The sequence below is a fragment of the Exserohilum turcica genome (assembly GCF_000359705.1).
Source record: "Exserohilum turcica Et28A unplaced genomic scaffold SETTUscaffold_15, whole genome shotgun sequence".
Taxonomy (NCBI): Eukaryota; Fungi; Ascomycota; class Dothideomycetes; order Pleosporales; family Pleosporaceae; genus Exserohilum; species Exserohilum turcicum.
In genome coordinates this window covers 430032-450726 of record NW_007359970.1, presented here as the reverse complement: position 1 = coordinate 450726, position 20695 = coordinate 430032, and the positions used below count along the sequence as shown (strand labels likewise).

The 20695-nt window shown below is 51.3% G+C and overlaps 8 protein-coding genes across 8 annotated transcripts; 2 read left to right on the top strand and 6 right to left on the bottom strand.

Moving 5' to 3' along the window:
• Nucleotides 1-1519: 1519 nt before the first annotated feature.
• Nucleotides 1520-2682, bottom strand: SETTUDRAFT_168362 (uncharacterized protein). The gene is made up of 4 exons (XM_008025698.1): nucleotides 2128-2682; nucleotides 1858-2072; nucleotides 1684-1776; nucleotides 1520-1616 (listed from the first exon to the last, which is right to left on the bottom strand). Exons 1-4 carry the CDS (start codon nucleotides 2657-2659, stop codon nucleotides 1578-1580), a joined length of 879 nt encoding a protein of 292 aa, XP_008023889.1. The 5' UTR covers nucleotides 2660-2682; the 3' UTR covers nucleotides 1520-1577.
• A 188-nt stretch (nucleotides 2683-2870) lies between these two features.
• SETTUDRAFT_38525 (uncharacterized protein) lies at nucleotides 2871-3179 on the bottom strand (the record flags this gene model as incomplete). The annotated part of the gene is made up of 1 exon (XM_008025557.1): nucleotides 2871-3179. One exon carries the CDS (start codon nucleotides 3177-3179, stop codon nucleotides 2871-2873), a length of 309 nt encoding a protein of 102 aa, XP_008023748.1.
• A 484-nt stretch (nucleotides 3180-3663) lies between these two features.
• SETTUDRAFT_160361 (uncharacterized protein) lies at nucleotides 3664-5319 on the top strand (the record flags this gene model as incomplete). Its single annotated transcript, XM_008025697.1, has 4 exons — nucleotides 3664-4107; nucleotides 4154-4227; nucleotides 4284-5116; nucleotides 5183-5319. 4 exons carry the CDS (start codon nucleotides 3664-3666, stop codon nucleotides 5317-5319), a joined length of 1488 nt encoding a protein of 495 aa, XP_008023888.1.
• On the bottom strand, nucleotides 5282-6623 carry SETTUDRAFT_183911 (uncharacterized protein; the record flags this gene model as incomplete). Its single annotated transcript, XM_008025696.1, has 1 exon — nucleotides 5282-6623. The coding sequence occupies one exon, from the start codon at nucleotides 6621-6623 to the stop codon at nucleotides 5652-5654; it is 972 nt and encodes a 323-aa protein (XP_008023887.1). The 3' UTR covers nucleotides 5282-5651.
• A 2248-nt stretch (nucleotides 6624-8871) lies between these two features.
• On the bottom strand, nucleotides 8872-10679 carry SETTUDRAFT_168360 (uncharacterized protein). The gene has a single exon (XM_008025695.1). It carries the CDS (start codon nucleotides 10589-10591, stop codon nucleotides 9209-9211), a length of 1383 nt encoding a protein of 460 aa, XP_008023886.1. The 5' UTR covers nucleotides 10592-10679; the 3' UTR covers nucleotides 8872-9208.
• A 531-nt stretch (nucleotides 10680-11210) lies between these two features.
• Nucleotides 11211-14037, top strand: SETTUDRAFT_27282 (uncharacterized protein; the record flags this gene model as incomplete). Its single annotated transcript, XM_008025515.1, has 2 exons — nucleotides 11211-11315; nucleotides 13675-14037. 2 exons carry the CDS (start codon nucleotides 11211-11213, stop codon nucleotides 14035-14037), a joined length of 468 nt encoding a protein of 155 aa, XP_008023706.1.
• A 356-nt stretch (nucleotides 14038-14393) lies between these two features.
• On the bottom strand, nucleotides 14394-17147 carry SETTUDRAFT_46711 (uncharacterized protein). The gene is made up of 6 exons (XM_008025583.1): nucleotides 16576-17147; nucleotides 16316-16522; nucleotides 15851-16183; nucleotides 15595-15723; nucleotides 14741-15544; nucleotides 14394-14665 (listed from the first exon to the last, which is right to left on the bottom strand). Exons 1-6 carry the CDS (start codon nucleotides 17045-17047, stop codon nucleotides 14412-14414), a joined length of 2199 nt encoding a protein of 732 aa, XP_008023774.1. The 5' UTR covers nucleotides 17048-17147; the 3' UTR covers nucleotides 14394-14411.
• A 1496-nt stretch (nucleotides 17148-18643) lies between these two features.
• On the bottom strand, nucleotides 18644-19937 carry SETTUDRAFT_160357 (uncharacterized protein; the record flags this gene model as incomplete). Its single annotated transcript, XM_008025694.1, has 2 exons — nucleotides 18644-18714; nucleotides 18737-19937. The coding sequence occupies 2 exons, from the start codon at nucleotides 19935-19937 to the stop codon at nucleotides 18644-18646; spliced, it is 1272 nt and encodes a 423-aa protein (XP_008023885.1).
• Between the last annotated feature and the right edge of the window lie 758 nt (nucleotides 19938-20695).

The following is a 20695-nucleotide window of genomic DNA, read 5'->3' as shown; positions in this document are numbered from 1 at the left end:
GTTACGACTTTTCGACGTGCTAGCGACGCCCATTGCGAACCCAGTCTCGTCAAAGTTATAGATATCCTGGTCTAGCACGCCGTACGTCTGGCGCGTCTCCTCTACCAACTTAAACCACGCTACGATTGTAGCAGGATCTTCGTACTAGGCGCGCTGGCTGTTAAGCCTTCTACTCCACTTCGTCTGAAGCTCTAGCTGGCTCTGGATAAAGCGCGACACCCATTTCTTGCCTACAGGTTGTGGAGGTGGATCTTGGCCACGCGCGGCGAGTAACGCGTCTGCCATCCGTCGTACGTCGATAATATGGGGTGGAAAACCACGACGGTCAAGGTCTAGGATCCACTGCACAAGGGACTGCTCTTCAATGGACGATAGCTTACGGTTAACAGACCGTAGCTCTAGTCGTGGCTGAGTACTATGAACGCGAGTATGTAGTGTTGATTGTGGCACATCATATGCTTTTGCAAGAGCACAGATAGATTGTTTTGGATTGTCACGATAAGACGCGATAGCAAGGCTTATTCTGCCTTCACGAGAAGTATGTATAGAACGTTGTTGTCGCGGCATGGTGGTGGTTGTGTAGAGCGTCGCGTCAAGTTTGGTGGGGTGCCCAGCTTACTGATCTGCCCAGCTTACTGGCCCTGCACGTTATTTCAGGTAACTAAACTACGTACGTAATTAGTTCTTTGTTCTTTTCTTTCTTTCTTTCGCGCTACTGAGCTTTTTTTTTGTAATCCTTACTCACTTACATACATACATACATACATATATACATACAAAAGTTAGTTTCTTGTCTTTTCTTCTTCTTCTTCTTCTTCTTCTTCTTCTTCTTCATCCTCCTCCTTTCTTATGCACAACATAAATAAAATGGCAAAATGGGGCTGCGGAGTTTTTCATCTGATCGGGAAAAACGCTGCATTGCGGGACTGCGGCCTGCGGACTGCGGACTTGGACTGCGGACTGCGGACTAAGCGTGCGGGGCGCAAGGTGTACTTGGGTAACATGACAAGGCCAAAAAGGGTTGTAAAGAAAGAAAAAAACAAACGGCAGAAAAGGCAAGGAAGAAAAAAAGGTTTCGCGGTGGAGATGATGCGGTGTTTTGGGGGGGAGGAAAGGGCGTTGTGTGGGTGGGGAGTTGGTTGGTTGGTTGGTTGGTTGGTTGGGAGATGGAAGTGTAGTGGAAATGGAAATGATAATATATACTTTTTCTTTCTTTCTTTCTTTCTTTCTTTCTTTCTTTCTTCTACTTTGTCCTCCTATTCTTGGTATAATGTTGATGCTGTGCTGTGCTATAGGTGTAAGAAGAACGAATGTAAAAAAAGCGTACGTGCGAGGCTTTTGTATGTGCGAGGTTTTATGTATGTATGTATGTATGTATGTATGTATGTATGTATGTTATGTGTGTCTATGTGCGTCTAAAAAGCGGGTATACGTATTGCGTGTGGAGTCAAGTGGTGTGAAATGGAACTTTGAATTTGGTATTTGGATATACGTAAATAAAAGATTGGTTCTCTCTCTCTCTCTCTCTCTCCACTCCTCCCTCTACCCACCCGCCCACCAGTCTCTACAACACAGCTTCACACTCCGTCGTTGAATTCATACAGCTTATCCCACCGCTTTGATAGTTAGTTAGCAAGTAGCCATGAAGTAATTAGGGATGCCTCTAGCTCATAATTTACATACCTTATCCCACGGCTTACTTCCATCGACAAAGCGCAAGTCAGTGCCCACGCGAATGACGTTGTTAGGATCGTAATTGATAGTCGATGCGTGGATCTTTTGTGTGCGGTCCGCCCCGTCAGTTGTATCATTTCATTGCCGGGGAGTTGAAGTTTGGGGAGGAGACAGAAGACTTACTGCAAAGGGATTGTGCAGCACCACGTCGCCGGCTTCGTAGCTGGTTACCAGCCATCTGCGGCCAAAGGTTTGGGCGTACTCTCTTGGGCCGTCGGCCAGCAGCCCTGTGGATAGCATGTTCTGGTTGAAGGCGTTGCGTGTTTCCTCGTCGCTCAGCCCGCTTTCGGCGGCTTTGCGAGTGAAGTCTTGTTCGACCTCGCGGCCGAGTGTGTGGCCTGGCAGGTTCGTTAGTGGTGAGATGGATACGAATGTCATGCGTTGCCTACGTACCGTTTTCCAGGTAGATGAGGCCGCCGCCAGTTAGACTGATGTCGCCCATGGGGACCCAAGCAGTGACAGAAGTGGGCTCGCCGTGGCGTAGGAAGATCTGGTCGTAGTGCACGCCAATGGCCTTGTTGCCGGGCGTGTTGTTGCGCAAGAGGCTCCTGCGCACGGCGACGGTGTTGTCGGCCCAGCCCGTGATGCGGGCGACAAAGTCCTTGAGCAGCGGGTGCTTGCAAAACGTCTCTTTGTACCAGTCTGCATAGTGGGCTTGCAGGACGAGGTCGACAAACGTCGAGGCCGTGGTGCCGCCGGGCTTCCCGTTGTTGGGCGACGCTCCCGCGCCAATGCCAGGGAAGTCGGCGGCGTCTCTGGCGGCGTCGAAGATGCCATCGACGGGCGCTGTGTTGGGCTTCAGCACGCCGCTGGGAGCGAGCATCTCAAAGTAGGCTTGGCGGGCGGCGAGGACGTCTTGTCGCGGCAGCAGGCCCTTGAGGAAGAGGTAGCCGTCTTGGTGATAGCGGCGGCGTAGCTCGTCCATGGGCAGGCCAGGGGAAGATTCGTGTAATCGGCCCACCTGGCTTGGATGCAGCAGGCCGTCATTGACGTAGAGCTGGTGGCCGTCGAGCGTCGGTTCATCTGATGGTGGTGATAGGGCGTGAGGCATGGTGGTGGCGGAGGCGGCTATCTCAGCGGGTTCTTTTTCTTCCTCCTATCAATGCTATCTCAGCGTGTTCTTTTTCTTCCTCCTATCAATATTCTTCTTCTTCTTCGTCGTCGTCGTCGCCGTCGTCCTGGATGGCAAGGGCCCGGTGCTGTCGCGAGGCATGACGAGGAGCCCATGTTGGTTCCCCGCAGCGGCGTTTCCGCATGGGGCAAGGCGCGGCTTGGGAGGGTGAATGGGCACGGGGTACGGGGAAACTTGCCTTGTTAGGGCGCGGGCTGTTTTGCAGGGCGCGGGCTGTTTTGCGGGGCGCTGGCGGCGCAATTATCCGGGTTTTCACACGCAGACGGATGCCGCGACGCTGCAACGCTTCAATTGTTACTAAACCGCGGGACATGGTTGGATCCTACTCTGCTTCTTTCGGCGCGTCCTTCTCCTCGTGGAGGCTGTCCACGTCCGCCCCTTGACACGGTCCCGCCGCCCACGCACTTAGATACGTACTCGCACACGCGCCCACCGTGTGGCCGGTCGCCCAATGCCATGGTACGATGCCCTTGGACTGCCCTTGTCCGCCGCAGATGTGAACACGGCTTGACTGTATGCAGCAATCGATGCCGCTCGCGTCACTATCGATGTAAGCCTGGGGTGCCGAGAGCCGCCCTACCCAAGTCTCCCCAAGTCTCCCCAAGTCTCCCCCAGGCCTGCCAGACTGACCACTCTGCCCAGGCGATGGCAAGCAGCCCCAGTGCAGCCGCTGCGAGCATGCAAAGAAAGAATGCGTCTACGAAAGCGGCAGGCGTTTCCGCAGGTCCTCCATCTCGGATTCCTTCAGCGCCCAACAGCCCTGGGTCGCATATCCTCCTCGAAGTAGGGCCTGCGCCATGGACCTCTGGCCTTCTCCTCTTGCTAACCGTTGCGCCGCAGTCCAGTTCCTCGATGAATCGCCCGAGATCCGCTCTCACTATGTCCAGGATGGCTACTCACCTTTCAGCAGTCCGTCTATCCGGTACCATTCGCCTCCGCCTGCCTCGGCTAGCGGTCACAGCAACGCCTTGACCCCAAACTCGACCATCTTCACCCCGACAGAGGGCTTGACCGTCTTGTCGTTGCTGAATTCAGAGTCGCCTGTCCATCAGCAGGCCTCGGTGCCCCCGGTTACTCATGACCAACTGTCCAGCACGAGCGCGTACGAGCACCACGACGATGCAAATGCTAACAACACGTTTGTCTACCAACAGCCCGCTGGCGAGCCTATCCTGTGGCCGCTGGAACACGAGCAGGAGGCCATGCTGCTCCAGCATTACATTGAGAATGTCGCCTTATTCGTGAGTCTTTGACTGGTAAACAAAGTGCCTTGCTTACCGTTGCTAGTTTGACATGGTCGATACGAGAGATCATTTCGGAGTGCATATTGTCCAGATGGCCAAGCAGAACAGTACTCTAATGTGAGAAACTACATGACGAGCATCTTCTGGGTCGAGACTGACAATACTGAATCTAGGAATGCTATCCTTGCCCTCTCGGCGCGGCAGCTCAGCCGCATTGCAGACTTTGACCCGTATGTCGCAGATGCATACTACCAGAAATGCTTTGACACTTTGATCCCTGCATTGAATGACAACTCAACAATCAAAGAGGAGCCCTTGCTCGCAGCAACCATCATACTCCGGCTTTTGGAGGAGATGAACATTTCGGTCGTTGGTAGCGACCCCCAAGGCCATCTCTTTGGTACCCAAGCCATTATCCGCGCTGCTGAACAGTCATATGCTGCTACGTCCGGCCCAGATTGGCGTCAGGCCATCTATTGGGCAGCCTTCCGCCAGGAGATGTGGATTTCACTAATGACGCAAAAAGCCTTCAAGCTGCACATCTTCCCTGCGGATCGCTCACTCGACCCCGCCACCGACTCAATGTGGGCTACGCGGACGATTGCGCATCTCGGCGATGTGTGCAACTTTGTCTTTGGCGAAGAGAGAAATAGCGTTGTTCGCTACAACCAGCTAATGGAGGAGAACAGATCTTGGACGCAGCGTAGGCCCGACAGCTTCGATCCGTACTTTTTCCGTCATTCGAACCCTTCTAGCGGAAACAACTTTCCAGACATTCGCCTGCATCGAAAGGAGCATGTCATGGGCATGCAATACAATCTCTTGGCCCACACGCTACTAATTGTACACGACCCGACATTACCGCAGCTTGGGCCCGCACACAAGGCTTCACGTGCTGTTGTGGACAAGGCAGTACAGGAAAATGTAAGAATACTTTGCGGTGTTGCTCAGTCGAATCCCAAAGTGTTTCCTTGCAAGTTTGTCGCATGCTATGCGATTGCACTCGGTATGTTGTTATTCATTATCCCGCTTCCTACTCTCGTTTGCCGAAATAGTATCTGATATGTAGCAGTCGGCGATCGGTTCACCATACGAGAGGAGCAGCAGAGTCTCCGTGATCTATGGTACAGATGTGAACAGCTACATGCCTTTCCCCCTACTACCATGATTGCTCAGCTTGAAGAATCGTGGGGATGGCACAAACACTGAATTTGCCTTGAAAGTTGGGCAACGCAAATCAGACTCGTATCTTGCGCCCGTCGAAGATCTCCTGATTCTGTCCTTGTTAAGATCGTCCATCATAGAAGGGTCTATGTCGCGTGCATCATGACTAGAACATTGAGCGAAGATTGATGCACGAGCTTTCGTGTTGCCAGAGCGCGCCACTTAGAGTTGAGTAGCCATGTCTGTCAAGCTGATCTATGCTTTTGTTGCACCCGAATCTGGAGCATACACGCTAGAACTCTTGGCTACAGCGCAGACAGCCGTGTGGGTTAGCTGTCCAATGTTGCGCAACAGGTCATTAGATACGAGATTAGATCTCACCGATCGAATATTTCTAGCGGAAACCTGTCCTTGGGTAACTTCAACGCCATTGCTTCACTGGCTTGGTCCAGCTGCTGCAGAATCTGGTACGAGGTCGGCCGCTGAACAGGATCCTTTACCAAGCATAGCCTGATTATCGAATTTAAAGTGCGCGAGTATCCAGGTCCTGCCGGACGCGCTTCATCCCATGTCTCACCTTTGTTACTCTTTATACTCCATGGCTGCCAGATACCCATACACACACACAGGATGCTGATTCCCAGTTGCCAGACATCGGATGCGCCGCTGAAGTACGGGTGCTCTGGGGCCTCGTACCCCTCCGTCCACACGCGCTGTCGTTTAGCATAGTCCTCGATTTCGCACTGTGCCACGTAATCCTCGGATATGGCGCAGCCAAAATCAGCCAGCTTGGCTACTATCTGGCCCCCCTCTGTCGTCAGCAGAATATTCCCCGGTTTAATATCCCGATGATAAACCCGGCTCCAGCCCGACTGGAAAACCTCGTCATCGCTCATGTCCGGCTGCGGCCCAAAATGGCAATATGCCAGCGCGCCGCAGATTTGGAAGAACCAATTCCAGACTTTCCACTCGTGCACGCGGTACCCTTTTGTCGCTATCTCCAATACAACCTTGTCGAGGCTGCCCAAGTCGCAGTATTCCAGGTACACTGCTGCTTTTGCGGCCGCTTCGTTCAGGAAATGGTCGACCATGGTGACAATGTTGATGTGGTCGCTGATTTGGTGCAGCAGCTGGATCTCGCGGTACGCGACCTTGTACTGGAATTCCTGGGCTGCAAACCGCTTCTCGATGAAGATCATGCCTTGGGCTTTGGGGTTGCTGCAGCGCACTTGGGCGATGCCTGCGTTGAGGCCGCCGTTGAGCGTGCCGAGGTGCTTGATTGGTGTCCATTTTTGCTGCGGCCTGGATTGGTATTTTATCGCGAGTTTTTTGCAGTACTCTACAACCATTTTTTTAAGCGTGCTTGGTACGAAAGGAGCAGTGCGGAGCCAGTGGCGGTTGTTGCTCGTGAGATTTGTTATGTACGTGGTACATGGAAGAAAATACTTCATCGTGAGCAGATATGCACGCTGCATTCACACACCTGCTAGCTAGTATGCAGCATTCTGATTACCACCTATCGATTTTCGGAATAACTATGAATTCTACAGACGTCACGTGAATCCTACACATGAATACATGCCCCCCGTTCACCGGGCCGTTTGTGATGCGCAGAGCAGATGCAATGCTGGATCCTGCACGGAACGTTCCGAGCCTTCAGAATGCAACCTAAGCATAAGCAACCACCCTACGTACCGTACGTTTATAAGCGACACGTCCCGTCTATCAAGGTGTGCATCTGACCTGCTGCATATTGCTACGGTAATTAATCAACACACACACACACATCCCAAATTAGCACCTTTCCCCCATGCCCCCCACCCTATTCCCGGCGTCTACTCACCAAGCCACTGTAACGAGCATCTCAATTTCTATTTTCAAACCGCGGCGTAGCATTCCCTTCGAGTCTTGCATCAGACATGCATACATACATGCATAGATACGTGCATAGCCAGCCAGCCTCAGGCGGCCACATTTACTTGCCGGCTATGAAGCTGCTCTCCGGCAAGCCACACGTATACCACGGTATGTGGGCACCGTTTCTCGTAGCTGCATAGGGTTACGTTGGACATGCCTGTCTGCGATGATCATATGGAGGGGTTGGCTGCATGCTTAGTTACCTGCCTACTTTGTTAGTCGGCTGCATGGTCGATTGGCTGGTTGGACGCGCAGTTTGGTAAAGTTGGGTGGACGGCCAGGGCGGGAGCGGATGCGTTGCTGTGTTGGGTGGGAAGTGATCACATGCATTGGTATGAACCCAAGTACGAGAGAGAGAGGTGCAGAACCAGCATGACTTGATCTACGAGTATCTACGGTACCGCTGCTTGGAACTACACCTATGGTGTTGCGGCAAATATCGATTCGGGTACCGTAGTCGTATGCGGTTTACTTTATTCTCCCCGGTACTTACTAAAGTATTCCTGCGCCAGGTGAGGTGGGCAGCGAGAACGTGATGCTTTGTTTCACAACGTTGGACCCGATGAGCGTTTTAGGCCCCGCTATTTCAGCGCATGTGATGGGATCATTTGTTTAGGGCTTGTAAGGACATGGTTTGTCTTGATTTTTTTTCGGTTGGTTGGTTGGTTGGTTGATTGGTGCAGCGATATGGATATGCGTGATAGTCGCGGGTTCTTGAGGCGCTGGTACAGAAGCGCGACAGTCATGCATAGATAGTATGTAGTACATAGTAAGTATTAGCATTGCGATATGTCTTCCTCACCGGAACCCCCAACCAAGGCCTTAACTTGGACTCGAAATAAGAGACATGGTATATCTCATATCTTGAATGACGTGGGAAAAATAAAAACCAAGATACTGAAAACAAAAAAAAACAATATCTAATTATATTATCATTTTGCCCTGCCTCGTTCCAGCAACAAGGTCCCCGGTAAAGTACCTCACCCACCAACCAACCAACCAAGTCTCCCCAACTGATTCCATCTCCACTCCGCTCCAACTCCGCTCCCCCCCTCCCAAGGCCTCCCCCAAGGCGGATTTTGCTCTCCACCGCCTCAGAACAGCACCGCTCATGTCTGCCTATGCCGATGCCCATGCATGCCATCCATGCTTCTACTTACAACTGCATATCTCATGCTCATACCTGAAACAGCCTTATCTACACATGCATACATGCATACATACTTGCACACCACCGCGCCAGCTGCATGCCGCTAAAATAAACAACGTTTTTTTTCTCCTCACAAGCTATGTACTGGGGACCTAACATATGCAAGTATTCTGGGATGCCGCATAAGCGCTACGTAGCTAGCACCGTCGCGAAGCTGCGTGTTGGAACAAGGCGCAGAACCCGCTTTGGGAGGGGATGCAAGAATACTTGAGGGGAGGAGGGAAGTTTCTTTGTTTGCTGCGCGGGGCAGTGAGGAGGTTGTGATGTTTGAGGGGGGGGGCTGAGTATAGCAAGAAACTTTTGTGCTTGGTGGACTGGGTTTGCATTTTGAAATGCTCTTGTTGTGTTGGCAAGGGTGAGGAGGGCGAGGGGGTTGCTGAGGGGTTATGGGGCTGTGTAACTTGCACCGAGTAGCTAGGCCTTCGTCTATATGTGGCTGTAGCGTGGGAAATGGGGGTGTTTGTGTTTTTGTGTCTAGGCCATGCGAAGCCGGATAGAGGCATCGAGTGTGGTTCTGGTGTTCCAGAGTTGTAAGTAAGCCTGGATTTTCGACCTGTTCCATGGTCAAGAGCTTATGGTGTTACGAAATTTTCCTCCGCGTGAAGACAAGTCGTACAAGGCTTGTCCCTGTGAAACTATCGCTAAGTTTATTGGAATCGCGCAGGGATATTCAATCTTTAAATACACGTCGAAAATGATCACATTGGAGAGCTAGAATCTGAACGAGTGCTTTGGTGAATATGGAATCGCTGATGCCGGGGTATTCCGTCCTACTATTCGTCACACTGGGCTTCTCTCTTCATCTCTTCATCTCTGTATGCCTCTCCATCGCGCCTCTAACTCTCGTGCTCTCGCTGAAGCCTCCTTTCTTTTCTGCTCAGCCATTTCTGCTTGGCTTTGTTGATAATCGGGTAATTCGTCTTCTGGCCCCCGCGTGTCGTTGAGGCCCAGCAGTTCCAGCTCTGCTGTGATGGAATCCATGCGTGTAGGTGGCTGCGGCTGCCATTGGGGGGAATACGATTCCAAAGGCGAAATGGGTATAATTGGCGAAACATCAAAAACAGGTGCGACCTGCGATGAAATGAATGGCGGTGGTTCAAAATTCTGCCAGTCATCTCTCAGTTCCCGCTGGAGCTGTAGAGAAGGCGGCGTGCTCGGTGAGCTATGTGCATGTTGGACGGGTAGAGGAATGCTGTCGTTGCCATTTCGCCGAGCGAAAAGCGAGCCTTGAAGCTGTGGTGGTCCGGTAGGAGACAAAGCCTCAAAATCGCTGGGCAGGCCCGTCATGGCCTCTGCAAAGAGATGGAATTGTGACATGTCTGTAAAGGGTTCTGTTGGCGAAAGACAGGTGGTATGCGGGCGGGGCCTGCTCGATGCATTCTCGCGCGTCGGGCTCAAGGGCGAGTCAGGCAAGGTGCGAGATCGAGGTGGCGTCGTTTCGCGCTGCGGATTTGCGGAAACAGAGTGTGTATTTTGGGTGCGTGATGCCTGGTTTTCCGGCGGTATCGAATATGGCTGATATTGTGTGGCATCACAATCCAAGTAGTCTGAAGCCGACGAATGCGCTCGAGGAACGTGTGCGGCATCGTCTGGGTGGGACTGGCTAAAAATATAGGGTGAACTGGGCATGCTATGCGAGTAGCCATGGCGATGGTGGCTACCGGTATCCACGCTCAGGTTTGCAGAACGCCGCTCTCGTGATTGGTATGGCTCGGGCTGAAGGTGTGTTGAGTCGGGTCGGCGAGAAGGCTCGCGCCGGAGAAGGTCGCGCCATGCGGTTGATTTGCGAGACTTTTTTTCCGAGCTCGACGGTGATGGTGGTAGTGGTTTGTTGAGATGTGAGCTAGAGACTGCTGGTTTTCTCGAAGGTGCGGCTGTATGGGTAGAGCGTGTGCTAATGCAATGCGACGTGGCTTGGTATGCCGATAGGCCGATTGTGCTGTCTCGGTCGTGGTGTTGTCGTGCAGAAGCGGGCCTGTTGAACCACAGTTCATTGTCAGTCTGCGAATGACTGCGTCGATGGCTCTGGTGTGCCATGTATCCCACACGTTCGGTTTGGAGTGAGCTGGTATCGAGATGCAGCAGGAACAGATCAGACGGCGCCCCTGACTTGAGCGCGGACGGCAAGTTGTCAAGCTTATAGTTGGAAACTGTCGTCGGGATCGTCGGCAGCTGGGTGTCGGGTGGCATCCTACAGGAAGCTAAAGCCAATTCAGATATTTCCAGGGCAAGAGGTGTGCGTGTGCAGGCTGCGACCAAGGAAATCGAGTTGAAATGGTGGTTGGATGCAGAGAATGGCGCAGCGCTACTGCAAGACTGTAGTATTCGGGCGAATTTAGACGTCGCTGATAGCCGGCTTGCAGTCTGACAGGTCCAATCCTTCTATACTTCCAGAACACCGGGTACAGTATCACCAGACGGAATGGCCGCGCAGTATATGGCCGAGGCGGCTAGTGTGGCGTAGCCAAGGGTGGCAACGCATGTACGGTACAGGGGCAGGGTGGAAGATGGGTTGAAAAGTTTGCCGTTGGGGAGAAGGGGCATTCTTACACCGGGGCCCCAGAGTCGTCTGGCAAATGCATAGCAACACGCGTCCAGCCAGATGGCCACCGAAATGAGTCGCTATAATAAGGCAAAGGCCTGTGTCGACGCAAAGGGATGGGCGTCTGAACAATGCGTAGCTGAGCCCATTCCAAACGATTTGGCGGCGGCTTGCAGGCCTAATCGTCCAGGCCAAGCCAGCCTGACATGAGGCTTGCCATCGTCAACACGGATACGGCGCACAAGCAGACGTTCGAATGTCCCGTTCATGGGTGACGATGCTACGGTTAGCGACGAGCAAGCGGTGAGGCTCAAGACGGCCCATCGGCACTCGACCACGGTGCAGCCAGCTGCCTGGCTCGGCTCTCAGCAGGTACAGGGCGACAGCAGACTGGTGGTGGGCGAGGGCGTCAGCGGGCCACGATGCTACTCTAGGCATGCAACAAAGTCGTGCGGCTGGTCATCGTGGCAACCATCCACAACGAGATGAAAGACGCGGCGCGTGCACTGCCCCCCTGCTAATTTTAGACGGGGCTGCGCTAGGCCGCGTTGGGCTAGCTAGCCGAGCCTTTCACCCCCCCTATCCCTGTCCGGGGCCCAGCTGCGGGCATCCCTCTGAGACGTCCAGGCTTGATGCTGGCGTCTGGCCGCACGCCAATGCCAATCCATCTACATCGTTTACTTGGATGCTCGCGGCCGTCTTGAGCAGTGGCTTGGCTGCTGATGCCATCTCCATGCGGCGTGCGCCATCACCTCCATTACCAGCTGTCCATAACCATGAATCAGCTGTGCGCTCTGTCAAGCTTTCGGTCCAATGCAGAGCAGAGGCACGTCAGATTCTGCTCCATTGGTCTATTCTATTGGCCATAGAGTCAGCGGGAAGGCTATTTTGTGGATGCTGACCACTTCCACTTCGGTAAACGAGCGTCTAGCCGCGGACTTGGGCGTGACGCTCACCAGCGCAACGCAATACTCCACTGCCCTCCCTCCCTCCCGCCTTGGTATCACAGCCTCATGGGAACCCATCGCGTAGGAAGCGGGGCTTGGGGGGGTAAGTACTGGGGACTGCCCTCTGCAATCCTGGCCGATCCCTCTCATGGTGTCCGCCACTACCCAGCTACCCCGCAACTACACCGTGTATGCAAGGACGTTAACATCGCCGAAGCCTTATAGGGAAATTTTGCGAGCCTATCACTTCACGCCTGGGCCTGATTCGCTTTATCGAGCCTTTTTGAGGGACTTGTCAAGCTCGCTTGCAATCACCTCACCATAACTTGATCGTGCGTCAGCTGAAAATGCGGAGGCAGAATGTCGTTCATCTCATGAATTAGACAAATACGAAGAGCCATGTAGGTTCTAATTTCGTGCAATTTCCGCTGTTGATGATCTCTGGTGTGGTATACGACCATCGGAGAACGACCATAATCGCCGTCACGTGGCCCCCACGATCCATGCTTGAGCTGACGCAACAGCTGTATAATCAGGCGCTATAACATTGAGCCTGCTCAGCCTGAACCGCTATAAGGCCCCCAAAGACGACTACCACTAATTATCTGAGACTCTTCAGCCCACGCGAAATAGTACCAATGTACGTCATCAAGGAGTGTTAATTTAGTCAAAACCGTTTATGCATGCGTCAGGTACAGCCGTCTGTCATCATGGATGATGTTCAGCCATATTAACCAGGACTTCAATAATGCCAGGCCCCCATGAATGCCAGCATCCCAGAGCATGCATCACCCGGAGCGATGTAAAAAAAAAGGAGTGCTCACATCATTCTGTAGTATCGATGACTAAACACTACGTATATACTTTCTGTTATTCTCGTAGTCGTATATCGCGGTGGAGCCAGGTGCATACTCGGCGATACTTACACGAATAGTGCGTCGTATGCACGGGTGCTAACTCCTTGACAAGTTTACTAAGTATATACCTATCGATCGCGTAGATAAACCGTCGGGTCATCCACCCTCGATTGAAATGCCCCACCCCCAGCAAATCACTCTCTATCTTGCATCGTCGAACGGCTTTCGATTGTATTTCCCCAGTTAAACTGCTATTCATAGCTACCGGGTCCCAAGTTTTGATGTTCCGACTTGCGTAACAAGCCTAATGTCTTCCGAATACGTAGCTTCCTGTAGAACCACATTGGGGGGGGGATTTTTTTTACCGAGGTACTGTAGTGCAGTATAACCCTGTTTCTCGGTTGTTACCTGCACGCGAGGACCGACTTTGAACAGTCATGTCATGTATGACATGACAAAAATGGACACTCCGACAATTTGCATTGCCATTTGGGAAACCTCCGAATCGTTATCCCACCTGTACCGCTGACCTGGTTGCCGGAGAAAGGAAAAAAAAACGTTTCAAACCAAAAATCACGTGTGAGCCAGCGAGATAGGCCGAGGATATTACGCGCAGTGGCGACATGGCATCACGCATTTAGAGACATGGCACGTGACCGCGTGAAGAAAGGCGCTCTGACAAAAGGTATTTGAATTAAGAAAAAAAAATGGTCCGATGGGCCTCGGAGACCCGCCGTGACACTTGTCTTGCTCTTGCATTCCATTTCCCCCCCCCTCCTTCCCCGCATCAACAACGTCTTTGATTTACAGGAACGAGAGCCTTCACACATGGGCCTTTCCACGACACAAACAACGCTCAACCCCACAGCCTCATATATGAAAAAAAAAAAGAAGATTTCTCTCTAACCTTACACTTTGCTGCCTCAGAAAACCAAACAACGATTACATCCCAGCACAACAGAACAACACAGCACGAGATATAACAAAGCCACCACCATCAAGAACAAGCATCACACTTATCACACACACATGAGCTCGGCTTTCCCCGGCGGCCGCTGGCGCTACCCATACTACTACACGCTGCAAGACCCCAACAACGGCGGCGGCTTCTTCCCAGACCGCATGTACTCGCACATGCCCGGCGCCCTGCGCGGCGAAACACGGTATAACCACGTGCTTGGCTTCGGCTCGCGAGACTGGAGCTACACCGACCAAGGGCGCTATGGCCGGTTTGAGCCCTACGACACCAGGGGCCCCGAGCGACTGAGGCGCGGTTGGTGGGAGTACTAGAGTGATTTTTCTTTTTCTTCTTCTTCTGTCGAAGGACATGGCGAAAAAAATGGAAAAGGTATGGAATGGGGAGAGGGGAGGTATCTGACAAAGGGTGGGGAGTTATTTGATGCTTGATCTTTTGATTATTAGGCATTTTATGGGGGGCTGCAGGGTAATGGCATGGCATGGCATGGCAAGGCATGGCGTTGGATTTGGTCACCTTGTACGGAGTTACTATCTGTTATTTTTTTTTAATTACTTATGCCAATTAGGAAATGCATGCTGTATGAATGATACCCATGTCCTGTTCTGCTACTTGTACATGCTTGCTCTGTCAATTTGGGGTCTGAGCGCATTATGAATATTTTGTCTCCATGTGCCTGTCCCATGCATCACTCTTTCTTAGCGAAGGAGAAGATCTGTCGGAACTGGTCATAGGGAACTGGTTTTGCGTCTGGTTGCGCATTCCACTCGGCATACTTCCTGATCATCTTTGCCTCGTCACTGTTGATTTTGTCCGTAGGAATGGGTATCTCCATGACGCCGTTGCCTGTAGTTACGCGTGCAAACAGTTCCACATAACCGGGAGGATGTGGTCGTCCCGCCCCATCCGTCATTCTGGTCGAAACGTCTAAAGTACTCTGGCCTATTTTAGTTAGCTATGAAATCTTGTAGCTGAGACTTGAGCTATTCACAGATGAGCCACTATCACGAGACTTACTTTTACTGCTCTCTACAGGATCATGGGATGTACCCTTCTGCGCCATGTTTGTAGGTAATGAAGATAGGGGCTGAGAAGACGATTTGTTTGAACCTGATTTGGGACGAGAAGCTGCAGGTTTAGTTTTGGCTTGAACTTCCTCTGGAACATCCTGAGCAGAGGCTCTTTTTAAGGGAAGATTGTTTGTAGAAACAGCTGACAAACGCCCGGTGGGCTTTTTGGTCCTGCGTGCAGGTGTAGAAGTGTCCTCGTGGTTGTCATTTGCGTCTTCTTCCAAATCCTTCATTGGTATGTCGTTTGTTGGGGGTTTGTCATGCTCCTCAGTAACAATGCTGGATACTGCTTGCTTCTTGGGCGACTTGGAACCTTTCCTCGGCAAATCCTCTGTTGGCTCAGCAGATTTTGCATTCTCCCAACTCGCTGCAGCAGAACGTCGAGCACTTCGACGCGTGATCATCTGAGGAGATAAATCTAGGGCAGTCTCTGTATTTCCTGGTAACGGAGTTTCGTTTTGGGCAGGATTGTGGCTTTCACGTTCTGGTTTTCGTGGACGGCCCACTATACCGCCATACTTACCCCGTTTGCGCTCTCCTTCCTGGACAGCTGGCTCACTCTTTCTCTTCATAACTCTACGCGAATTGGGAGGTAGTCTGTCCAAGTTTGAAGGGACCGCATCCGCTTCAGCCGCGAGAAGGTACGCAGGGGTAGGTTCGGTCAAGGAGGCTACTGGATTTTCGGTCTCGCCCCCGGCAGCAAGGGATGGGGAGGCATCAGAAACTGTGAGCATCCCAGTGGAATCGTTGGCTGGAGGAAATTTTAGCCAAAACTCTTTTTGTAAGGTCTCGCTTACGCACGGTGCTTTTCGCCTGTCTCTCGGTCAGGGGGCGGTGTTGAAGGTATTTGGACCTCAACGACGACATTCTCGTCGTCTACTAGCATATCCTCAGCTTTTTCAGAGGACGCTTCCGGCGTAGGTGGCTCTTCTAGTACGGTGTAAGTACAAGGCTTATTAATCCCACATGAGTATCACTGATAGTCGGTTTGATTGTAGCAGCGTAGAACAACAGATATAGCTGTGCAGTAGTACCGCAATTATGAATAAAGACTTACTTTGTTCAACCACTTTTGGACTGTGTTTGCGAGCTTTGACTTTCTGTTTCTTAACCTTCTTGGGTCCTGACGAAACGTCGTCTTTGGGCAGGTACCGGCCATTTGGACCACGAACCTTACCCCCACCGGCATCTCTAATAGGCTCCGCTTTGAAGTCATGCTTGGTGAAATTAGATTCACTTGTCATGCTAGTATCCAGCAGCCGTGATTCAGAGCTTTCCGAGGCATTTTGCATGCCTCCTTCTTCCGTCTCTGCGGCTACTGCGATTGAGGATGCAACGGGCTGCGGCTGTCCAGGTTCAGACATCGCTCGTCCGTCAGACTTGATAATATCTACAACTTCTTGTTAGTTCAAAAGCCGATGATTAGAGCATGGGTTGAGGAACATTGTCAATAGTGGCTTTGGAAATAATAGGAAGCGGGACGAGCGAGGTGAGTGGGGTTTCATATAACGGACAGACTTACCTATATGCTTTGAGAGCTCGTGTACCGGACTTGCTGAGCGAACCAAGTTCGCTCTAGAGTCTCGCTGCGGGGTAATTGAGGCCGGGAGGTTGGTTGTAAGAGAAACTGAAGCCTGTTGCGCTGGATGAAGGTACTCTTGTTTGTATGGTTGATAGTGGCTTGGCTTCGTAGTGCCAAATGGTACCTGGAGCTGCGGGGTCGGAGAAGCTGTAAACTTACGTTTAGCTAATACGTACAGTGTCCGAGTATTCGTAACTTACTGCTGGGTATGTCGAAACTGTCAGACACTGACGGTGTTTGCAGTTTTTCGGATGCATTTGGAGGCTTGTGCGCGCTGTCAATTGGATACAATACCCCAGGGGCGGCTTCACCGCGTGCATTGTTCCGAACAGTTGCTGTCGACATCTGCTTGAAGTTTCTGTCAAAGAATGGCCATTTATCCTGAGCTTTGTTGGTGAGGGATCGCACTCGACGGTAAGCCCTATCTAACTGAGCGAAGCCTTGGGAGGTGCGAATAGTTGCCGTAGATTGGTCTTTCTTGACGTCGTACAGGTAGTTTTCCTGGATCCATGTAGCCAGCTCAATGTCGTCCTGGGCTTCACTCTCCCGAAGGTACCCGTGAATATCTGTCAAGGTCGCAACGTCAACGTGGCCAAAAACTTCTTCAGGAAGTAGCGTAGTCGGCGCGCCATGATCCGCGGGGTTGTAAGGAATACTTGGGTTAGGAGCCATAATCGCGCAGGCTGGTCTAAATCGCAGTGCTTGAGTTGCCACTCAAGGAAGTTTTGCTTAAAGGAAGTGTCTAGCAGCTCGCTGTATATATTGGTAATGGGCCGTACTAGTATCAGACAGGTCTTGCTCAACGAAGTCGTGAATGTGGTCGGGTTTTGCTATTGTGGCGTAACCAGAAGGCGTCGGCGGTGAGGATTTTTGACCGGACTGTGGCCGAAGTGGAACAGCACTTGAAGCGCCTGCGAAGCACAAATTGTTGGGGGTTGTAGGTGAATGAAGCAATTCGATCAGGGGACGAACAAGATAGCCTTTTGTGATATGTTTGCAAGCTGAATTGCCCGGTGAGTCGGGCGAGAAGTGGGGAGAGCGGTGGTGGCCGGGGTGTTAGCCCGTGCTCGTTCCAGAAATTCCGTAGCTTTCTAGGACAACTCAGTACAGCCTCGACGTCATCATGTGACAACGCACTTGGTGCTCAAGACTTGTTAATATCAGGCGGACAGGTGGATTTTGTGCTGTTTGGGCGTTTGGAAACTCTATCCGGGCATACATTTACAGTATACTCATGATACTGCATTCCATCTGAGGTATGGAGCCTTGAGTTGCCCAGATGCATTCCGCGGGTGACTCCTTGTGTGCGCCGGTTGAGCAACGATATAATCAGGGAATCTTCGCATGAATAGAGGGAACAATAGGTAATCCGAAAGCGTTTTGTCTGCAGCTCGTGCGAAAGCAGCACCCAGCCAATAGTCTCGCGCTACACGATTCCTAAGCGTGCGTCATGTACATGCATTGTATCCGAGGATTTGCGCCGATAGTGTATAATAAAATTAATCAAACGATTAAATTGTGTTGAAAAAGCAATTTTGACTGACCCTGAGGCGGCGTTGGCCTTACCCAACCAACAGTTTGGATCAGGCTCTTCAGACACCCGTGTTTTTCAACCATATTTGCGGTTAGGTAAAATAGGAGCCCGATTGTAGCTACCAAACGAATGTAGGGTCTGTGTGTATCTATCTTCATGGGTTTCCTCGCATCTTCATGTAGAAAACGGTCAAAAGTCCCCAGCTCATGCCAACCACGAAAGTCAGACGACTGGTCATTGCAACGACGTTTCCGATACTAGCAAAATGTCAATAGACCAGGCTACAACTTGTCCTGCGCATGATTCCTACTACTCGACAGACAGCTGACCAAGGTCCGCTGCCCTGATACGGGGTTTTATCAAAATGAACTGGAGACGCCTGTCAGTGGACAAATGTATTCAAGAACGGTTGCCGGCATCGAAAGATAACAACCCATCTTCATTTACGAGAAATACTCAGGCGAATCTATGAATTATGGTATTTCACAGTCAAATGAGGGGTCCTGGTAATTATCCTACAAATGCGAGTACAACATACTGTCTAAAAGTATCTGAAACTCCAACCAATACAGGTTGACCCTATGTCCTTTCTACGGTCATGTGAATTTTGTTCTGAAGTTCATCTTTCCATGCTCTTAACTACTGTATTTTGACCTTTTTGGCTTTGCTGTATTCTGGGGGGTCTCCGTGCCGCTTTCTAGACGCCGTATCACTCGAGCAAAGCGAGCCTTGAATTATTGTATTTTTCTGTTCGCATGTAAGAATTGTCCGCTGGGGCTTACAACATATTGGTCTGCTCTCTGAGCTGTGTTGATAGCACGACGGACAATATCGGAACCTCTGCGATGTGCGCGCCGGTATCGACACGTTGTCTTTTTGTAGCTGCTTAGTAGTTACGCATTTCCAGAGAATCTTCGAAGCCCGCCGGCGAATGTGCGACAGCTTTGGAGATCTTGACACGGGATTTGGTTTCATGGCTTGCCATTGCCATTGTAGATTGAGATAAACCAAGTCCTTCCTGACTTCTGGATGGTCACTTACAACCACCCAGGCGCCGAGCTTGTTTGAAGATTGGATTTTAAAATGGGCGATAGGGGCAGCGATTGCCGTCGGTCCTTGCTTGTTTACAAGATCCCATGTTTCTTCGCGGAACCACTGCGCAATGTAAGACATGGAGACGTCGGAATATTCCTTGCCTCCCGCGATCTCAGCCAACTTTGCATCCCCCCATGCTTTGCGCATCAAGAGATGTGTCCCAGACACTGTTTTATCCTGTGGGTTAATCACACAACCAAACATGAAGTGCTCCCAGCCATACCCCCATTCCGTCTCAGGGCAATCGGCTCGAATATGTGGCTCGTTCAGATTGCCTCGTCGTAACACACCAACGGCATGGACAATCTCATGTACGAGCGTAGTGGCGAAGAGAAAATCGTGCCGAAATTGTGCGCAACGAGATGCCGCAGCATACTCACCACTCTTATAGTAGTTTTGAAAATGGTCCGACAACTCAATCGTACAAGAGTGCTTGCGCTGGAACGCGGGGCAGCAGGTTGAATTATGAGTAGGTCTTTCGTCATCGAGCAGCGTGCGAGCATACACCCGCTTTGCAGGTGGCCGGAAATAAAATGAGAGGCTGTGGCTGAGACAGTTCAGAGCATCGCGCACGCTAGATAAGTATCGTTGATGCTTTTCTGCCGACGCATTGGCTACAGGGTCAGAAAGATACGTCTTGCATTTTCCGCCCACAACGCCTGTCAGTTCGCGGCCGTATAGCAGCGGAACGAAGAAAGTAAGGAGCGTGTCGTGAAAAAGAAAATGTGATGCGAGCTGCAGCATCTGCTTCATGGGTCCGTCGCAGCCCAGCCTAGAGAAAACAGGGTGGACAGGATTATCCAAGTTTCCTGGAAGAACCCGGTCATTTTCCAGGAGTTGAAAACGGTCGTTCTTATTACATGCTGCGATGAGTCCATTGATGCCAGCACTAGGTTCTGGGGCCATGCGCTTCTGTCGTGGTATTGAAGTCATATTTACTGCTGGATATTGGATTGAGATTTGCATGTCTGAACCTGAAAAAAATGCCCCTTGGTATAGGTAACAAAGACAAGGCCATTGTTTTTGATGGCAACACAACGAGACAAAGCTCTAAGACTGAGCAGCGACATGAATGATGCTAGGAAAGACATGATGGAAGCGAACACAAAGTCGAAATGCTACATTGTGCGGACTTGAGGAAATATCTAAGAAATTACTGAGCTATTGGGAAAGTAGCTCAGACGTTGTAAGGTATGTGCACAATGCCTGCAGGCAGTTCAGCTGGTATCGCGGAGTTTGCTTCTTTGATTGTAAATGTTGCCGAGTTTGATTGAGCAAGTTTGCTGTACAATCAACGGAGCCTGTCTGGCAGTACTTTGAGCTATCTCAACTGGTTTTATCTCACTTCGTAGAGCCCGTGTGACTACTCATAAGGTTTTAGCTTATTTGACGACGGTGAGGAGGGTAGGGTACATGCTCCCTAATCTCTAGTATATGAACATGACGTTGCGTGATGGAGGCACTTGCTTGGATCTGTGGTTGCAAGAAGTATGGCAATTTTCTATGCCAAAATGGAACGTGGCATCACGAGGTGAAAGACGAAGAGTCCACCATCACCATCACCATCACGTGCTAGCGTGTGCTTAGCGCGCCTTCACTGCCCCGCAGCCTGCACCCCGCAGCTTGCTGTCCGGCGTGTGTAACAGACACTAGCCGAAAAAGCTCACCTTCACTGTGTTTACGGCAGCCAC